General features: G+C 39.7%; 1 protein-coding gene across 8 annotated transcripts in view; it reads left to right on the top strand.

Moving 5' to 3' along the window:
* Positions 1-20,196, top strand: part of samd4a (sterile alpha motif domain containing 4A) — a 53,050-nt gene that overhangs the window by 6,928 nt on the left and 25,926 nt on the right. For 7 of the 8 annotated variants that reach the window (XR_007144587.1, XM_027159815.2, XM_027159814.2 and 4 more), the window contains one exon: positions 18,869-19,390. Coding sequence is in view for 7 of the 8 variants with exons in the window: in XM_027159815.2 (XP_027015616.2) it covers positions 18,869-19,390 (522 nt within the window). In the remaining variant the exon portion in view is untranslated. Of the gene's footprint in view, positions 1-12,512; positions 12,658-18,868; positions 19,391-20,196 lie in introns of those variants that run through there. The other variant, XM_047821866.1, reaches the window with a different exon arrangement.

Below are 20,196 nucleotides of genomic sequence, written 5' to 3'. Positions count from 1 at the left end.
ATTAAAACCTTTTATTATTGATATGGTTAAACTTTCTGTAAGGAACTTAAAGGAGACGTCTTCAGGGTCAGGGCTTTAAAAAGAATCTTTTGTAAAAGTTTACAAAATATGATATTGACGAATTTACTTCATTGTGTCATTATTTAGAACAGCACTCCCTGTCATGTTTTTTTATTTTTATTTTTTTATCTAACATGCGAGAAACATTAAAGTTCAACAAACATGAACTGCCGCTCTGACTCTCTGACATATGACCTAGGATCCTGCTTACAAATGGAAGAGCTAGCTTCTTATCTTACACTTCAGTTCATGCCGCTAGTTTAGCTGGTAAATCTAGCTTGCTAAATATAACAAGGCTTTTCAGGTATAGTATGTAACTCTTTAGATATCTTGGTTTGTTCTTTTTATTTTAGTGATAGCTATTGTATTTTGGAGTGCGATGACAAACAACTAGCTATCTATTTGTGTGTACTCGATTATTATTCTGCCTTATACGTTCATGAGTATAATCCCTTAGGACGATCACAGGTTTGGGAAAGGATGTGACAAGGGATTTGTGTGTGTGTGTGTGTGTGTGTGTGTGTGTGTGTGTGTGTGGGAGAGAGAAATTTTGGAGGTGGGGCCCACGCTATGGTGCTGTTTAAAACTGAGTTGATTTTCCACCACGGTGGCCTCCCTGGGAGTTGGATACCATGACACACACACACACACACACACACACACACACACAGAGTTCATGACCAGCTGCTGCCCTCCACTCTCAGCATCCAATCAGACAGCACATGCTCAGTCTCACTAGCGGAAAAGGTCATTTCTGACATTCTGCTTATCAGACTTTGTGATTTGTCTGTACACAAAGTGAATCATGCCCATGGTTTCTGTCATTATTGATAAAACGATGTTGTAGGTCATGAGGAATAAGAAGGGTCTCCCCACGAGGGCTTTCAGGATAACAACCTCTTAATCAATACACAAAATAACATTCTGCACATGCCGTATCTCCTTCATGAACATTCGAAGGCTCTGGCATGGAGGAGTTAGTGTTAAATCTATAATGAACTCAGATGTTAGGCTAATCTATGACTTGCTCAGGAGCTCCTATAAATCACTGCGTATGACTGTAGGTAGGACATTATTTATAATCAGGATAGTTTATGATAATTCACACTTTCCCTTTTTGACTTGTTCCTGTCAAGGTTTCTAACGCCTTACAATTCAGGGAGTTTTTCCTTTCCAAAGTCGCCTCAGGCTTGCTCATTAGGGAAAAATAAGTCTAATATTAAACCTTGAACTTTTAGTTTTATGTAAAACTGCTTTAAGACAATGGCCATTGTTAAAGTGCTATACAAATCAAATTTAATTGAATTGTACTGTAGGTAAGATCCATGTTACAGTATTCTAGACACTCTCTTGACCTTTATATCTTTAGCTTTCAGACTCCGAGAGCGTAATAAACTCATTTTTAGAGAGAAATAGACATTTAGAATTAGACATTAAGGTCCTCTACTGCACTTTTTTGTACCTTGGATACTTTCTGGCAGTATAACGTAAGTACAGAATATTGTTTTGAATATTCTGAAATTTGACTGTTGTTATGGAAATATTTGAACACTTAATTAGAAAATTGAGTAAAAATGTCTGACCGTATGTCTAACGGATGTCTCCATTATCTCACTCACTCATCTCATTTTCTACCGCTTATCCGTACTACCTCGGGTCACGGGGAGCCTGTGCCTATCTCAGGCGTCATCGGGCATCGAGGCAGGATACACCCTGGATGGAGTGCCAACCCATCGCAGGGCACACACACTCTCATTCACTCACACACTACAGACAATTTTCCAGAGATGCCAATCAACCTACCATGCATGTCTTTGGCCCGGGGGAGGAAACCGGAGTACCCGGAGGAAACCCCCTAGGCATGGGGAGAACATGCAAACTCCACACACACAAGGCGGAGGTGGGAATCGAACCTCGACTCTGTAGGTGTGAGGCGAACTTGCTAACCACTAAGCCACCGTGCCCCCCTCCATTATCTCTCTTTTTTATTTAAAATAAATGATAGTATGATTGACAAGAATCAAGCGACTAAGCAAAATACTTAGATACTGTAGATTATGCTGTATAACTAATGGAAAGAAAAAAATTAAGGTATCCAAAAAAATCAGATAGTTATAGAAGACTTTCCTGTGGTGGAAAACCTATCGCTAGCAGTGGAGACTCTTTTTACAGTAAACATTTTGCTAATTATTTATTCTGGTTCTTGTTAGGTGTGGCTTATGTAGGGTGCTCTTAACAGCAGCAGCGTTAATAAACACTGACAGTTTTTATACCAAAAATTTGGTATATTGGAAGCTAAATCATCCATTTCTTCATCCACTCTTTTTATAATGTTTTTCCAAGCCAACACCCAAACATTTGCTTGATCATGGCTGTCCACCCTTCTGTTTGCTTGTAACAGAATTTTTTGCGGTCTGAAAAGAAATTAGGCTCCTTCTTCCTAAGGGGTGGTGAGGGGCTGTTTTTATTCATAACCACACGGTAGCTTTTACTCCAAAAGTCTGGCATCCTTATAGAGGTGCACAACAATACTTTGCTATACAATGTATGACAATATTGCTATCAGAGAACCTTGATATTATCGGTAGTACTCTTGCATTATATTCAGAAGTAAGGTGTTTAGTGATAGAGTCAAAAATGCAGTTGTCAAATCCAACACCAGGATTAACCAGAATCAAGTAAAGATCAAGTCTAAATGAATTGAGACCGAGTTCTAACCATCCAGCTGTAAGACTTCATTCATGGATTGTGCCAATGGCAAGGCTTGTTTTCTAGATGAACCAACTACTTCTTACACACAGAATAAATAGTTTTTTCTTTCTCAATGAAGATGAAGATGATAATCCTTTCTGCCAAAGTCTTCTAAGTCTGTCTGTCCGTCCTGGAAGTAACTTGCTGTATTGGTTTCTGGATTGACTTCGTGTTAAGTCTATAATGAACTCAGAAACGGCACTGACCAATTAGGTTCTCTCTCAGGAGCGCTTGGTTGCACAATTCTACTCGGGTATAAACTGTTGTGTAAAGGACATTATTTACATTTACATTATTTCCTGTCCAGTGTCACCCAAATAAGAATGAGGTTCCCTTTTACACATTGCAGTTGGTTTGGTTATGTGACTTCATTTCACTTCCCTTCACTTCTCTTGTCTATAAAAATGGACAAAATTTGATGCATGATATTTCATGATAGAACTAAAATGGTTGATAATGTAAACAGACCGATTGATTGTATTCGGGAGCGAATTATTTGCTCTAACAGTCTAGGAATCTACGAGGATTTGCAGCTTCATAAAAGTTGGAGTTAAAACATCAACATTGCTGCAAGAAGACTGTGCTGTTGCTCTTAACAAGATGTTTTAAAGAATTGTTATACCACGGTGCTGTTATATTCTTCACTCTGATTGGTCCGAAGGTTCAAATACGTTTATTTCTGTAGCGTCAACTTAAAAGTATGGAAGACACGAACAGATTTAAACACAAGGACATTTATTAAAGGAGTCTCCGGTGTCATTTCTTGGTATACACCATTTTGTCATGAATTTGAAAACACTGTGCTTTGGATCCGGTAGTTGGTAACACTTAATGTCTAGCTTCATATCTTGTACATAAGCATTACATAGCACATTCGCCTCACACCTCCAGAGTCGAGGTTTGATTCCCGCCTCCACCTTGTGTGTGTGGAGTTTGCATGTTCTCCCCGTGCCTCGGGGTTTCCTCCGGGTACTTCGGTTTCCTCCCCCGGTCCAAAGACATGCATGGTAGGTTGATTGGCATCTTTGGAAAATTGTCCGTAGTGTGTGTGTGTGCCTTGTGATATGTTGGCCTCCGTCCAGGATGTATTCTGCCTTGATGCCCGATGACGCCTGAGATAGTGACCTGAGATAGTGACCCGAGGTAGTTCGGATAAGCGGTATAAAATGAATGAATGAATGAATGAATGAGCATGTATGAGCAAATTATTTCATTTAATCTCGAAATTTATTGTCAAGTAGAATGTTTTACATTTACAAATTTTACGCATGAACAGAACTTCCTGTAAAATGTCTGATGTAGAGACGTGCAAGAATCATATTATTGACCTTAGATTAAGAAAAAGATTTGACCTTATATACTGTAGATATCTTGAATATTAAAAAATTCTATCATTTCTCATTTTAAAGTTTTAAAGTAATGTAAGATTATGAAGCCTACTTCTATATGTTTGTTTATTTATTTTTTCATTTATATTACAAAATTCAAGATTGAAATTCAGACTTTCAGATTCAAACTTTTTTTTACTGTAATCCTAAAAGGACGCAATCGAATAGGACAAATTTAAGCTTAAATATGCAGAGCAATAGGCTTGGGGGTCTTAGATTTCTTCTGTCACAATCTGATACAGAGAAATATTTGAGAACCCGGGATTTATTCTGGGTGAATACATCTCGTAAAAACTGTCAGCTATAAAAATGTAAAACAAATAAAATTAAAACTTATTGCGTAATAAGAAAGTTTTCAGCTGAACCGCAAGTAGTGGTTGATGTTGCGACTTTTAAATGGGAGCTGTGCGTTTTTATAACTCACCTTATAGCCGGACTTCGAGGCATTTGCTGCCACACCTGGTTTTCCACTGGAAATGCTGACGCCAACCGATTCGCTTTGTTCACGGATCCCTGTATCCATTTGCTAAACGGTCAAAGGTAAACTATATGGCTAAAGGTTTGTGGACACCTGACTATCACGGTCATATATGTTTTTAGATTTCAGTCCATTTTGTTTTTATAATAAGCTCAAATCTTCTGAGAAGGCTTTCCACTACAGTTTGGAAAATGTCTGTAGGAATTTGTGTTTCTTCAGCTACTAAGAGCATCAGTGAGATCAGACACTGATATCAGGTGAGGAGATCTGGAGTGAAGGTGAAGTTCCAGTTCATCCTGAGGTCAGGGTTTTGTTCAGGACACTCAAGGTCTTCCATTGTTCCTACCCCAGACTAGTCCTGGACCTGTTTGGGTAGTTTGATGATTTCAAAGTAATGAATTTGGACTTCACCTCTTCAGGCTGTAAAAAAAAAAAGAAGAGGGGGGGTGTGTGTTTGGGGCTGATTTCTTTCTAGTCCAGATACGTGAACGTAGATTCAGGGGATTACACTCAATGTTAGATTTGATCTCGGAGAAACTAAAAGCAGCTTGACTAAAAAAATTTTCAGAAAAGAAATTAAAGCTCAAGTGAAACTATGCTTCCCTCAAGCTATAGTGTGAAGCTATTGATAGATATTAGATCACAGCACGCCGTGACTAGCAGCTTTACTGTATTCCAATAAACCAAAAATTTTTCTAGCGTGAATGGATCCTGTAAGAGCAGTCTAACCACAACCTTCCTTCTAGACAGGCTTTAGCTCAATCTGTCAGAAATGTAAACTAGCAATCTGCCTGATTGACAGGTCACATAGGTTTTGCATCAAGAATTGCATAGTTAGCAAAAGTCTATTGCTTCACTGCTGTGCCGCAGGCTAGCTAGAGAAAACTATAGAAGCTCGACTGGGGCAAGAGGAATGTCACAGCAGGGTGAATAAGGGTTTTTTTTTTTTTTTTTTTAAAGAACAATCCCACGGCTAAGGTAATAAATGTAGGGTTTAGGTTAGGGTCAGGGTTTGGTTCTACAGCTTTTTATCTTTCTATGATTTTACAAATCAAGCTAAAATACCCGCTGGTTTAATATGGTATTAGATAAAACCCACATCTGTGGGGTACATGGACATCTTTTTCCTCTCCTATGCATTATATACTTTGCGACTGGTTTAACCTTAAACTGCTCAGCTATTAGCTTCGGATGGATTCTTTCTCCTTGTCTTGTAGGTGGATTTGGATGCTTCCTGTATCTTAATCCCGGAAAATAAACCTTTTTTAGAAAACATAATAAAGGAGGAAATAAAAAGATACGACTGAACAATTAACGATTTGTGATGAATTTAACTTTTAAAAAATATGCCGATGTTGCATTACATCATCATCAGCTGAATCAGTTGTTATCAGTGCGGTTTTTGAATGAGACTGTAAGTCCAGGCATGTGAGTCCAGAATATGAGAAAAAGAAAGAGAGAGAGGTAGAGAATGAGCCTACTCATTTTCTCTTGGTCACGTCTCGACCTGTGTCTGACATCTGGGAGGAAAGAGGGGGCAGGGAAAGCAGGAAGAGTTTCCTGTACTCTTCTCAGCAGATGGAATGACCAGACTTGCCTGTGCTTTTCCGACTCAGCTCAGAGAGTGAAAATGATTGACGTTTCTAAAAAAGACTCTCAGCCGGTCAGTTACGCCACTGAAGAATTACCAGTCGCTGTCTGAGAGATGAAATCTAAGCAAGGGGGTGAAGGCTGTCATCTGGCTTATTAAAGATGTTTTACTTGCCCTGTTACCCCACGCAGTCAGACCGGTTTTGTAGCAGCCCCAGTTGTTAGAGCATGCTCAAGTCTAATAGATCATTCACTCTGGAGACATCTCTACCTTTCTACACATGCCAAAGCACTCTTCCATAATGCACCTCAGGCCTGTACATCTTCTGAGGTCATTTCTCTCCACACTGTTGCATTTGTAAGTTTGGCTTGAGCTGCCAATCATCTGGCACATCTGTGTGGTTTGTACAGCGGGACACAATGCTCTTCTGTGTGAAGGGTTCAAAAAGCGCTGATTGAGCACGAAGAAGATGGCCACGGCTCCTTTCCGGTTCCAGACAAGGACACTTTCATATTAAATACAGCATATTCCTATCGAATCCACTTAGCACAGCTAAGTTAATTTTTCAGTTTTCCTCAGTGTTCCAGGTATCCCTACTTTTATTCATTATAGATTTCTTTCAGACAGGAAGCGAAAGAGTACGGGGTGAGCAAGGGGATACCAGGGGCCCAATTATTTCCTCAAACAGCACCCTTAAATCTCATATCCGCAGACTCGAGGCTCACATTCCAGGCATAACTCCGACTGCAATGTTTAGCCCTGCACAAACACCCAAACTATAAGTTTCCACAGGTAGACAAATTATACTGCCTTTCGTTGGCAGTTTAATTACGCTTACTTCTCATCGGGTTGCGGCGCCACTTCCTGGGGAAGTAATTATTCAGACCTCGTGATTTTCTCTTAAGGCAATTTGGCAGAAATATAAGAAAAGTGTAGCTAAATTATTCATATACAAAGTTAAATACCAGAGTTTAACTTTGTGTAGCTAAATTATTCAGACTATACAAAGTGAAATACCAGGGTTTAACACCAGAATTGTGCGTATCAGTATTCCGACCTCAGACATAAGATTCGGTTACAGACTCGGAGGTTACGTGAAATGTATGCAAAATCAGGTTGGAGTTTTGCCTTAGATGTAAATGCGTTTATTAGCCAATATGATATATCTCAGCCATAAAAGCCAATATTATATACAATATATAATATGTACTGTATAATACGTACTAAGAATTTTCCCTTTAAAGTGAAAGTTTAGTCAAGTCCGAAATTATTCATACCCCTGGCAAATTCTGACGTAAAGTACTTTTATTCAACCAGCAAGTTATTTCTTGATTAGAAATGACACAGGCGTCTCCCAGAAGATAATAAGACGATGTACAAGAGACAAAATGGAAGAAATTAATACTCATCTTTTATTTACATTTGAACAAAAAGTGGCATGTCCAAAATTATTCATACCCTTTGCAAACTGTCACAGTCTATGGGATAATCCAAAGATCTATACCATTCCAAACAGTCCAAGCTGTTCTACAGCATCCTAATTACCCTGATTCATTAGGAACAGCTGCTTTAATCAACTCAACAGGTGAAAAACAGGAGTTCTGTGCTGTTGGTTTGTGGACAGTCATGGCTAAGACAAAGGAGCTCACCGAGGACCGGCGCATTGTGGCTGCTCACAAGTCAGGAAATGGCTATAAGACCTTATCTAAATGTTTTGAAGTCCCAGTGGCTACAGTGCAAAGTATTATTAAAAAATTCAAGACGTTCTGCACTGTGAAAAATCTCAGAGGACGTGGTCGGAAGCCAAAATTGACACCTGTGTTGGCCAGGAGGATATTGAGAGAGGTAAAAAAGAATCCAAGGATCACCACGTAGGCCATCCTGATGAATCTGGGCTACATCTCAAGACAGTCAGACAGTCCAACAGCCATGGCACACCGCTGGGACGCAGAGCAAGGAGGACACCACTCCTCCAGATAAGGCACACAAAAGCTCGATTGGTCTTTGTAAATACTCATCTGGACAAAGAAGAAGACATCTGGTCTTCTGTTTTATGGTCAGATGAAACAAAATCTTTGGCCACAATGATGTAGCTTTCTTTTGGTTTAAAAAAGGAGACGCCTTCAACCCTAAGAACACCATCCCCCACTGTCAACAACCCAAAGCACACAGCAAAAGTGGTGAAGAAATGGTTAGCAGATAAAAACATTAACGTTTTTCAGTGGCCCAGCCAGAGTCCTGACTTCAATCTGATTGAGAATCTGCGGAGGGAGCTAAAGATCAGGGTGATGGCAAGGAGACCCTCCAACCTGAAAGAGTTGGAGCTCATTGCTAAAGATGAATGGGCAAAAATACCAGTGGAGACCTGCAAAAAGCTGGTCAGCAATTATAGCAAGTGTTTGATTGCTGTAATAGCCAATAAAGGCTTTTCTTTTGACTATTGAGAAGGGTATGAATAATTTTGGACATGCCATTTTTTGTTCAAATGTAAATAAAAGATGAGTAATAATTTTTTTCTACAATGATACCTCTTGTACATTGTCTTATTATCTTCTGTGTCATTTCTATTCAAGAAAAAACTTAAAAGTAACTTTAAGTCAGAATTTGCCAGGGGTATGAATAATTTCGGGCTTGACTGTGTGTACATATATAGATGCATTTTTGTATATAGATTTAATGTATAAAGTTATGAATTATTTGTGATTGAGCTGTAAGTATAGTATTTGAGTGCTAGGTCTGATTATCCTTCAAACTGTGAGCAGATCTGCCTTCAGATAACAAAAACACTAGTCATATTGTTCAGTAAAAGCAGATTTGGTTGATATGACTAACATGACCATCAGGACTAGGACTATTTATGTATTCATATATTATTTTCTTTAGTTCTCATTTTCTGTTTGTTTTTTCAGGCCATCACTTCAATAAGTGATGGTCTACATGTACTACCCTCATATAAAAAAACCCTCTCTGTAGATGTAGATACCTGTGAAAAGTCAACCTCGGTTTTTGAACGATATGCAGTGTTTTATAAATGACTGCAGGGCCTTATAAATGATCAACTATATTATCAGTACACACAATGAATTAATAAAATGTTAATTTTTTTGTGAGGAAAAATTCAGTAGAACTCAATTTGAATGAATGTGCACATTGACCTATTACATTAACATATGCTTTAATTTTATTTGTAATCTGTGCTGTTTCAAGGCTTTGTTGCTATAATAGAAGAAAGGTGTGAATACTAAGTGGTGCATGTGCAAGCCGTGACGGACTTTCTGTGACGCAGAAAGCTGTGACAGACGGAGAGACAAATCGAGAGAGAGGAAAACGGACAGAGAGAGCAACGGAGCTCATCATGAGTATGGGAACAATAGTGACTATGTGGCTGCTTCTGGCAGGTGTTTCCCTCTCTGTCCATCCTGATAACCACTCACACACACACAAACAAACATCAGTCCAGCAAATAGACACGGCTGGAAGGAAAGAGAGGAAGAAACCACGCGCTTGAAGCCAGGCAAACTCACAAAATTGTTGTAGTTTTTTTCTTCCTTGAGCTAAATTTAGAATGGCGTTCCTCTCAGATTTGACACAGCAGACATAACAGTGTGTATGATTCACAGCCGTCTGAGTTTGTGAGAGAAGCCCAGGCTGGGTAAGCAGGAGTCAGGATTGGTACAAAGGGTTTAAGTGTGTGAGTCATACACTCCAGGTTTTAGCAGCCTCAGGAAGTCCGTGGTGACGTCTGGACTTGTTTAGTGAAATAGCCCAGTGTCCATATAATAGGAAATAAATATGCAGAAAATGTATGTGCACAATGCTAAACAGAAGCCACATCCCTAATACACTGGTATCTCTGTGTGTGTGCGTGTGTGTGAGACTGTTGTTTGATGCTAGTTTTGGCATTAAAATTTGGCTGCGTTGCATGAAATTATATCAGTACGAAAAGTTCATTCAGAAAAATGAAAACAATTTTCACACAAACACTGAACACTTCAGTTTTGTACTGGACTTATGTAGCTAACAAGTAAGGGAAGCTTCTTTTTTTTTTTTTTTTACAACTCCAACTGGATTTGACCAGTTTTTCAATAGAGACATACTGAGCTATTCGTGTTTATGTATGTATTTATTTATTTATTCCTGAGGCAAACAGTGTCTTTTGAGGTGAGGGTGTGAACACAATGCTAAACTTGTAGCCATAAGCTTCTTTTTTACTTGTTAGCAACAGTAGCCTTGTGAAAAGGTTTTACAAACACACACACACACACACACACACACACACACACACACACACACACACACACACACACACACACACTTTAAGACAGTGGGTATAATACACATTCATGTTGCATGATTATGTCTTTTATTTTACTTTGTTAGAAATATTGTGTCGGACAACAGTCTAGTAGCATGGTTATACAAGTAAATATAGTAGTGTAATCATATAGAAATCATATTAACATATAAGTTAAATAGCAGTTTGTTTACTATGTCTGTTGTGTACTGTGAACAGCCTGTTGGTGTAAAGTCTGTTTTACAATGACTATGATGTAGTATTGTGTACTGTACTGTAGTATATAAATGTGTGCAGTTTACAGTAACATAATCGTGGTTTGTTCGGTATGGGCTGTTATAAAATTCATAGTGTTTGTACAGTAGTGTGGTGTGTTGTCTACTGTAGTCTGATTATAGTTTATTTGTAGTGTTGTGTGTCTGTGTGTTTGATTATAATGCATTCGAATGAGATTGTGTGGTCATATGACTATTGTGTTCTAATGATGTGTGTGTTGTATGATTCTAGTACATTCTAATGATGTGTGTGTTGTATGATTATAGTACTGTACATTCTAATGATGTGTGTGTTGTATGATTATAGTACATTCTAATAATGTATGTTGTATGATTGTAGTACATTCTATTGATGTGTGTGTTGTATGATTCTAGTACATTCTAATGATGTGTGTGTTGTATGATGATGGTACTGTACATTCTATTGATGTGTGTGTTGTATGATGATGGTACTGTACATTCTATTGATGTGTGTGTTGTATGATTTTAGTGCATTCTATTGATGTGTGTGTTGTATGATTATAGTGCATTCTATTGATGTGTGTGTTGTATGATTTTAGTGCATTCTATTGATGTGTGTGTTGTATGATTATAGTACATTCTAATGATGTGTGTGTTGTATGATTATAGTACATTCTATTGATGTGTGTGTTGTATGATTGTAGTGCATTCCAATGATGTGTGTGTTGTATGATTATAGTACTGTACATTCTATTGATGTGTGTGTTGTATGATTGTGTGTGTTGTATGAATATAGTGCATTTCAATGACATTGTGTTGTATGATTGTAGTGCATTCTAATGATGTGCGTGTTGTATGATTGTAGTGTATTCTAATGATGTGTGTGTTGTATGATTATAGTGCATGTTAATGATGTGTGTGTTGTATGATAGTGCATTGTAATGATGCTATGGCTTGTATGATTGTAGTGGATTCTACTTTTGTTGTGTGATTGTAGTGTGTTCTAATGATGAGGTATGTTGTATGACTGTAGTGTGTTCTATCGTTGATGTTGGGTGTTGTATGATTATAGAGCATCCTAATGATGTTTGTGCTGCACTATGATTAGTCTAATGATGGTGTGTTTTGCTTTATGATTATAGAGCATTCTAAATATGTTGTTGTGTATGATTATCGTTTATTCTCCAGATGTCTTGTATGATTGTAGTGCATTCTAACAATGTTGTGTGTTGTAGTATGATTGCAGCGTCTGAACAAGATTTATTCTTTATTGTTCTAAAGTGGACTGTGCTGATATGTATTCCTGGGTCTTCTGTAGTGTGCTGTATTAATAGCAAGTGCTCTTGACTTGCTTGCTACTGAACTACTATGTGTTATGATTAAGCATACTGTATAAAGCTTTGTATGTGTTTTGTGCTATACTGCTGCTGCTGCTTTTATGGACATCTCACATACACAAACAAACACAGAAACAGACACACATATAGTGGAAGTGTCTGTGATATGTCCTTCATTCATCTTCTCCCTTTTCTTGCGCTTTCATTCCTCTGTCATTCTTTTTCACCGTGTAGAGTGTCATTTTTCTGAGGTACTACTCTCTCACTCACTCTCTCCCTCCATCCCCATCCCCTCCTCTCTGCTAAATGCATCAGGAGTCCGTTTAAGGTAGTGCGCTTTATTGTAGTGTCTGGTTGCGAGTGATCTCACAGTAAAACTATGCATCTCAGCGGCGTGGTTTGGGACGCGGCAGCTCCGTTCGGAAAACTGTTCATTCTTCCGCTGAACGAGTGGATGTGTGGAACGCAGCACATTCCTCTGAGCTGAGCTGGAGAGAGAGGAGAGGAGGAACAGAGAGTAGGGTGGGGGATACTCTCTCTCTCTTTGTCTTTTTCTATTTCTGTCTATTTGTCTCTGCCTTTTTTCCTCTCACTTTTTCTCCTTCTTCCAAAAATTCCTTCATTGTGGCCCTGCTATCTGTCTGTCTGTCTCTGTCTGCTCCGTTTTTTAATTTGTGCCTCTCCCTTCTTTCTTTCTGTCTTTCTTTTTTCTATTAGGCCTCTTCAGCCACCGAGGTCCTGATCTCTCTCTCTCTCTCTCTATCTGTCTGTTTGTGTGTGTGTGTGTGTGTGTGTGTGTGTGTGTGTGTGTGTGTGTGTGTGTGTGTGTGTGTGTGTGTGTGTAGAGTAATGACTACAGATTGAATCTTCAGATAAACTTTTGATCTCCTTCCTTCCTCCTCACTCCATTCTCCACATTCCTGATGTTTTCATGCTTCTGATGGTCAGTAGTTGAGCTGAACATGTCATGCTGGGGGCTTAAAGGTGGTGTGTCATTCTTGTGGGAACACGCCGTGCCCTTGTTGTGTTGACTCAACAACTATAAAAAGGAATGGTCTCACACACACACACACACACACACACACACACACACACACACACACACACAGTGTCTCTGTCTCTCCCGCTCTCTCTGTTTGTAGTGCTAACATGTCGTATGGAGGCCGTTCCTGTGACACCAAACTTTACACACAGCCACAGATGAGCATTTTTCACGATCTCCTCGTGTCCTACATGTGATTCCGCCTGACTGGATAGTGTTCCGAGTGGTGTGTGCTTGTCTGTGTGTGTGTATGGTTGAACTTGTAAAAATAGGGTGTTATCTCTAAGCCATGGGGTGTTGGGGTGTGTGTGATGTCGAGGATCTATAAATAGAAATAGAAGGGAATCATGTGTCTGACAAACAACTCACCTCACATTTAGATGGAAGTGTGTGTGTGTGTGTTTGTGTGTGTGTGTGTGTGTGAGTGAGAGAGAGAGGCTTTGCCTTGGTGTCATTTGTTAACTTTTAACTGTGACAGTATGCTACATACTGTATATACACTCTGTTGTTGATTTTTATATTCAGTCAGTGATTACACTTCAAGTTTGTCTCGTGTCTGGAGTCACGACTACTTTCATACTGGAATGTTGTTCGTTCATTCATATTTTTATTTATTTTATTTTTTTTGTAATATTGACTTGTGCCAAATCTTGTGAATAGGAGATAAACAAAGGAAAACTCGATACAGAACTGAATGTCCGATTATTTCACTTTGTGACTTCTTTAAAACCGATTTGTAAATTAAAAGTAAATAAACACTTGTCCTCAAGATGAGTGAAAGAAAAGTGTTCATCCACTTATCTAGAAATCTCAGTTTGAATCCTGATTATGTGACAGCTATCGATGGCCGCGAGTGGTTTTTTTAGTCCGAATTCGGAGAAAATCTTATACGGGTGTTTTTATTTTTTATAAACTGAGTTTGATTTAATGAAAAGGAGAAAATGCCTGCCTATGTTCTGGTTAACAAGCTCTTAACAGGCCTTATGTGGACACACCCATCCATCTAAAAGCATTGTGTATGTGTTGTGTGTGTGTGTGTGTGTGTGTGTGTGTGTGTGTGTGTGTGTGTGTGTGTGTGTGTGTGTGTGTGTGTGTGTGTGTGTGTGAAATAGCTGACATTGCATGGTTTGTAAAACACATCTGCTACAGTATATTCTGCTCATGTTTTTTAGCTCAAGGCCAGAGTTGTGCTCAGATCAGCATGCTAGACTTGACCAGATGAGCATGTTGATGCTCAGAGGCTTGGCACTGCTGGCTAATTCATGATGTACTGTAGTGGACATGCACAGACGCACACACACACTTGCCTGAGAAGAAATGAAGAGATTAATTGCTGTAAATGAACATCAGGAAATAATTAAATCATGATCAGCCTCGTGCTATTAATCATTTTAAAGTACTATACACAATACGGTAAATCTGTGGCAATTGTTTTTGATTAAAATCAGTTGATCGGTTTTGTAGAATTCCAGAATTTGTATTTTTTCATCCATTTTTCCCTTTAATCCAACAAAGAAAGTGTTTAAACAGGGCTTTCCTCACACTGGACCTCTGATTCACAGATTCCAAGTCTCGCTCTCCCTCTCTCCATTTTTTCCCCATGGGTTTCCTTCTTCATGACTCATACAGCTGACCACATGGTACACTCTGGCCTTTCAGCGTACATTTACTTTCTGTCTATGGGAGAGAGGAATGGAAAAGAGAGAGGATACGAGTGTACAACTGTTAAAGGAATGAATGAGTGTAAATGTGTGTGTGTAAGAGAGTTAGAGAGAGAGAGAGAGAGAGAGAGAGAGAGAGAGAGAGATAGTGTGTGTGTGGGAGGTTAAGAAAGGGTTTACACAAATGGTTGGAAAGAAAAAGTCTGCTCACTGTTTCCATATTCCCTCTCCAAGAGCCCCTACGGCTCTGAATGGCTCCTGAAGCAGCTGAGCGTTTAGTATTGCATGGCCAGAGAAGAGAAAGAGAGAGAGAGAGAGAGACACAGAGAGAGAGAGAGAGAGAGAGAGAGAGAGAGAGAGAGAGAGAGAATGTGATAAAAAGAAGAATAAGACATAATTCTGCATCAGGAACTGTAATTCCCCTCATTCTTACATTTGTAGTTTCAGTTTATTTACAAATGGCAAAATCCTGACGATCCCATATTCAGTAGAACTCATTACACACTAGTGCTGGGCTGAAATTTGTTAAAAATATTAGAATAAATATTGATTTGTTTTATCATTATTAAGAGTGTTTATTTCTCCTTCTGATGTGTATCATAACACGTAATCAGTGATCTAATGTGTGAAATTCAAAATGATGCACTACTTCTTTCATTGGGACTGACATGACCAAAGGCCACACCTCCTTCAGTAGAAATGACATGACCAAAGGCCACACCTCCTTCAGTAGAAATGACATGACCAAAGGCCACACCTCCTTCAGTAGAAATGACATGACCAAAGGCCACACCTCCTTCAGTAGAAATGACATGACCAAAGGCCACACCTCCTTCAGTAGAAATGACATGCCCAAAGGCCACACCTCCTTCAGTAGAACTGTCATGTCCAAAGGCCACAACTCCTTCAGGCCACACCTTCTTCAGTAGAACTGCCATGCCCAAAAGGCCACACCTACTTCAGTAGAAATTACATGCCCAAAGGCCACACCTCCTTCATTAGAACTGTCATGTCCAAAGGCCACAACTCCTTCAGTAGAACTGTTATGTCCAAAGGCCACACCTTCAGTAGAACTGACATGCCCAAAGGCCACACCTTCTTCAGTAGAAATGACATGCCCAAAGGCCACACCTCCTTTATTTGAACTGTCATGTCCAAAGGCCACACCTCCTTCAGTAGAAATGACATGCCCAAAGGCCACACCTTCAGGCCACACCTTCTTAAGTAGAACTGATATGCCCAAAGGCCACACCTACTTCAGTAGAAATTACATGCCCAAAGGCCACACCTACTTCAGTAGAACTGACATGCCCAAAGGCCACACCTTCAGGACACACCTTCAGTAGAACTGACATGTTCAAAGGCCACACCTACTTCAGACCACACCTTCATCAGTAGAACTGACATGCCTAAAGGCCACACCTTCTTCAGTAGAACTGACATGTTCAAAGGCCACACCTACTTCAGTAGAACTGATAAGACCAAATGTCACGACTCCTAAAAGGCACTGAAGCCAAACTGAGACCGACATGCAGAGAAGTCATTTCTCCTTTACAGGGACTCACTACCAAAATCCACACCTTCTTCCCTGGGACTGACATGACCACCTACATTACTCTAATCACAGGGGGACATAAACAGGGGGATTGTGACAGCAGAAGTCTGAGAGATGAGTAGCTCCTACAGTATTAACAGCTCATTCCATCAGCTGGGCCCGAGGGGCAGAGTGACGGTAGGAGAGCTGGAGCACTACAGAAGAATAGAAAAGTGGGAGAGATGATTAGCGTGATGGGATTAAAATGCATTTTAAATCGAAATGTTTTATGAGTTCATATCCAAAGCTGATTTATTTTAAAACCATGTTGACACACACCTGTGGTGCTAAGTTAAGAGAGCGCTAATGGTATCCAGGGCCTCGGATTGTGCTAAGATTGAAAGTTTCCAGAATGAAGCCTGGCTGTCATGCGATTTCAGGACATCACAAATAACTCATGTTGAAGCTCACAGCTTTTACAAATAACAAATGGCATCACCCACGACCATGTAAAAATGGAAGTGCCAGAAAAAGGCGTCCAAGTGGAATGTTTAATCGCAACTGAACAGCTGTGTCTCGGTCTGAGCATTGGGGGACATTAGTGTAATTTGTATTGGATATATATATATATATATATGTGTGTGTGTGTGTGTGTGTGTGTATATTTGTCTTCTAAATTACCCCAAAGTTTAAAAAGATTCACCATATCAATGATTCTATTTGGTAACAACATGGATCCACTGATTACTTTGTTTTGTGTATCCACCATTTACAAATCAAGTCCGAGTCCCTCTGAATGAGGTGTTACTATGGAAACGATAAGGTATCAGAATTAATGTAAGCCTGTGGACATACAGTATCTCCATAACTAGAACCAGATTAAAAAGCACCTGATCTTAGACGACGAGGTGACGCAAATATTTCTGAAGCTGTCACTATGTGCGTAAATCCCGGCTATCACGGGAAGCCAACTGACTCCATCCCTGTCACTAAAAGTGCTCCAAGCCCTGACGTGTTCCTTCTAGTCTGAACTTTGGTGACAGCGAGAGGAAGCAAAGACATATTGTATGTAAGAACTCGAGGGCACAGGAATTAACCATGCATTCCAGCGCATACACACAGAGCCTGTTCCATTTCCGCTATAAAGTAATGCTAACACAATCCGAGTCAGTTATTCTGGTACGTACGGTTAATTTTAAACTAAGGCATATGAGCCTATGCTAGATAGATTGTAGCATAAGTCAAACTACATAACCCAGCCTGAGCCTACAGAATAGCTACTTAGACACCTATAGCATTAGGTTAACTGTCTTACATTCTCACATGTACTCAATTTTACCTCAAGTTCATCAGTCAATTACACTCTGTAGGAAAATGTAGCAACCGTGATCCCAGTTGCTAAGTAGGATGGTTAATTTATCCACAATCATTTTAAAAAGCTATTTTTTCAGCTTATCAGATGCTGTTTAGCTGACAGGATATGTAACTATCTAATAACCAATGTATATATCAGGCAAACCAACATTAGTTAGTAGCCAATAATTAGTGTATATAACTAACTAGCTAGCTAATTTGCAGCATATGTAACTAGCACAATAGCATGAATATCTATATAGATTTATAGTTAGCTACTATGCAGCATAGCAAACTAGTATGACATGAATATCTAAACAATTATAAATATCTATGCAGCTGATTTTGGAATAGTTAATAGTTAAATAGCTAACTAGCATTATACACAGTATAAACAAGTGGGGTTAGTTCCCCAGTGTTACTACCAGGGTCAGTTTTGGATATATGAACTCTTCTGTTGTTTTTATGTACAGTAAGCCAAGTGGCTAAACATATGTATATGGATAACATGGTATATGTAACCTGCTAATATGCAGTGTACATAACTAGCATATTAGCATGAGATGTAAGCCAATATGAAGTACCTAGCTAATGTGTAATGTATGGAACATGGTATGACAGTTTAATTTCAGTGCATACCTAATCAGGACACATTTGTCAATGTGGACACGATTCTTTAACCAGTCCTCTATTTGTGGTGTTGGACAAAGTGTCCATGACCTCAGAATATCTATAGCTGAAGCCAAACTAAACAGGACAAGTGTTTCTGAGACATGCCTCAATAGGTCGGATATGCCGGATATGTATAGCTGCTTGTACACTGCGTAATTGTGTAGACATAGAGCTGTGACAACTGGTTTGAACAAGAAGTAAAATAAAGTAACTACCGTTGACCCGGTCCTCTTGTAGTGGATAAGCTAGCCATATTTGTCTAGGGATGCTTTATTAGATTGTTTTGCTGTTATTTGGGCTTTTGCCATGATACATGAAATCACAAAGCCTGTGTCTGATCTGAGATCTGAACTATGACCCACAATCAGTGTTTTGTGAAGTCTCTCCTTTTTAACTTATTTAAAATGTAAATTGAATATGTTTACTAAAATAAATATATCCTAAATATATCTTCTCATCTCTCTTTCTCAGCGGTGATTGGCCAGTGGCAGGTCGAGCCAAAAGAGCGTCTCATCTCTTTGGTCCTGACCCACCTGCCTCTCCTTAAGCCCGGTAACGGTGAAGCGAAGAGCGAGTACATGCGGTTACTTCCCAAAATCCTCACGCACACCATCGAGTTTGGGCGGCACCTCGAGGAGAGCAGGCAGCTGCTCTCGTACGCACTCATCCACCCGGCCACATCTCTGGAGGACCGGGCTGATCTCGCTCTCTGGCTCAACCATCTGGAGGAACGGGCAGCCACTCGCACTGCTGGTGGAGGAGGAGATTCACTGGAGAGAGTGCCTTCTTCTCATCACCTCTACGCCCAGCATCAGCGTTACGGCTCTGATGATCGCCTCAACGGCTGGCAGGGATCCAGAGACTCGGGCATTGCCACCTGGCACACACAACAACAACAGCAGGGCTGTGAGAATGGGCATCTCCTTCTATATCCATCATCATCAGTCCCTTCCACCATCAATACAGTGGGCACAGGAAGTGGAAGCAACTCCAGTGAGTGGATTTATGTTTACTTTGGGTCTTCTGTACAGTAAGAATACAGTAATTGGATATATTCCACTGTTACCTTATTTACACTCGGTCTAATAAGGTACCTTGGTGCCAGGTTGTTGGGTCTCTATACAGTAGGTCTAATCACCGTAACTGTATTTATATCGGGTCTGATTAGTGCAACAGGTTTAATTATGATACAACTAGAATTTTTTTCTTCTGTCACTTTAGAGTGTTTACTTTGAGTCTGATCAGTGTGTTTTTAGTCTTTAGGGTCTGATTATTCTAATGATATTGGATTTGATCAGTATGTATAAGATGATTTGGGGCTGTCGGTGTTTGTTACAGTGGAATCTGACTTCTCTTTAGTATGGCTCTGATCGATGGTTGGCACGATGTCTGATCGGTGTGTCTGTCTGGTATGATAAGCATTTAAAATTAGATTAGACTAGACTACCAGATTAGACTACTGACACTGAAGCTAATCTATAGGTATATGCTTAGTGTAGTTGATTACATTTGAATGCTCTTTTAATGGTCCAACTCTCAGACCAACTGTACACTTAAAAGAGTGTTTGAGTCTGATCAGTGTGTCTGGGTACATTGAGTCGGATAAGTGTACAGTTGATCTGATAAGCGTGTTTACACCGAGTTGTATTATTGTGCTAGTTTGATCAGTGTTACTGGTGAGGCTGATCAGTGATGCAGATTTATTGCGAGTCTGATCAGTGTGTCCATGTTGAGCTTTCTCAGTGCATTTCGATTGTGTGGGCATTTAGTCTGGTCAAGGTTGTGTCTGGTCATTGTGG

The sequence above is a fragment of the Tachysurus fulvidraco genome, chromosome 12 (assembly GCF_022655615.1).
Source record: "Tachysurus fulvidraco isolate hzauxx_2018 chromosome 12, HZAU_PFXX_2.0, whole genome shotgun sequence".
Classification (NCBI taxonomy): Eukaryota; Metazoa; Chordata; class Actinopteri; order Siluriformes; family Bagridae; genus Tachysurus; species Tachysurus fulvidraco.
Note: the sequence above shows the minus strand (reverse complement) of the source record. Positions and strands in the feature narration are given on the sequence as shown.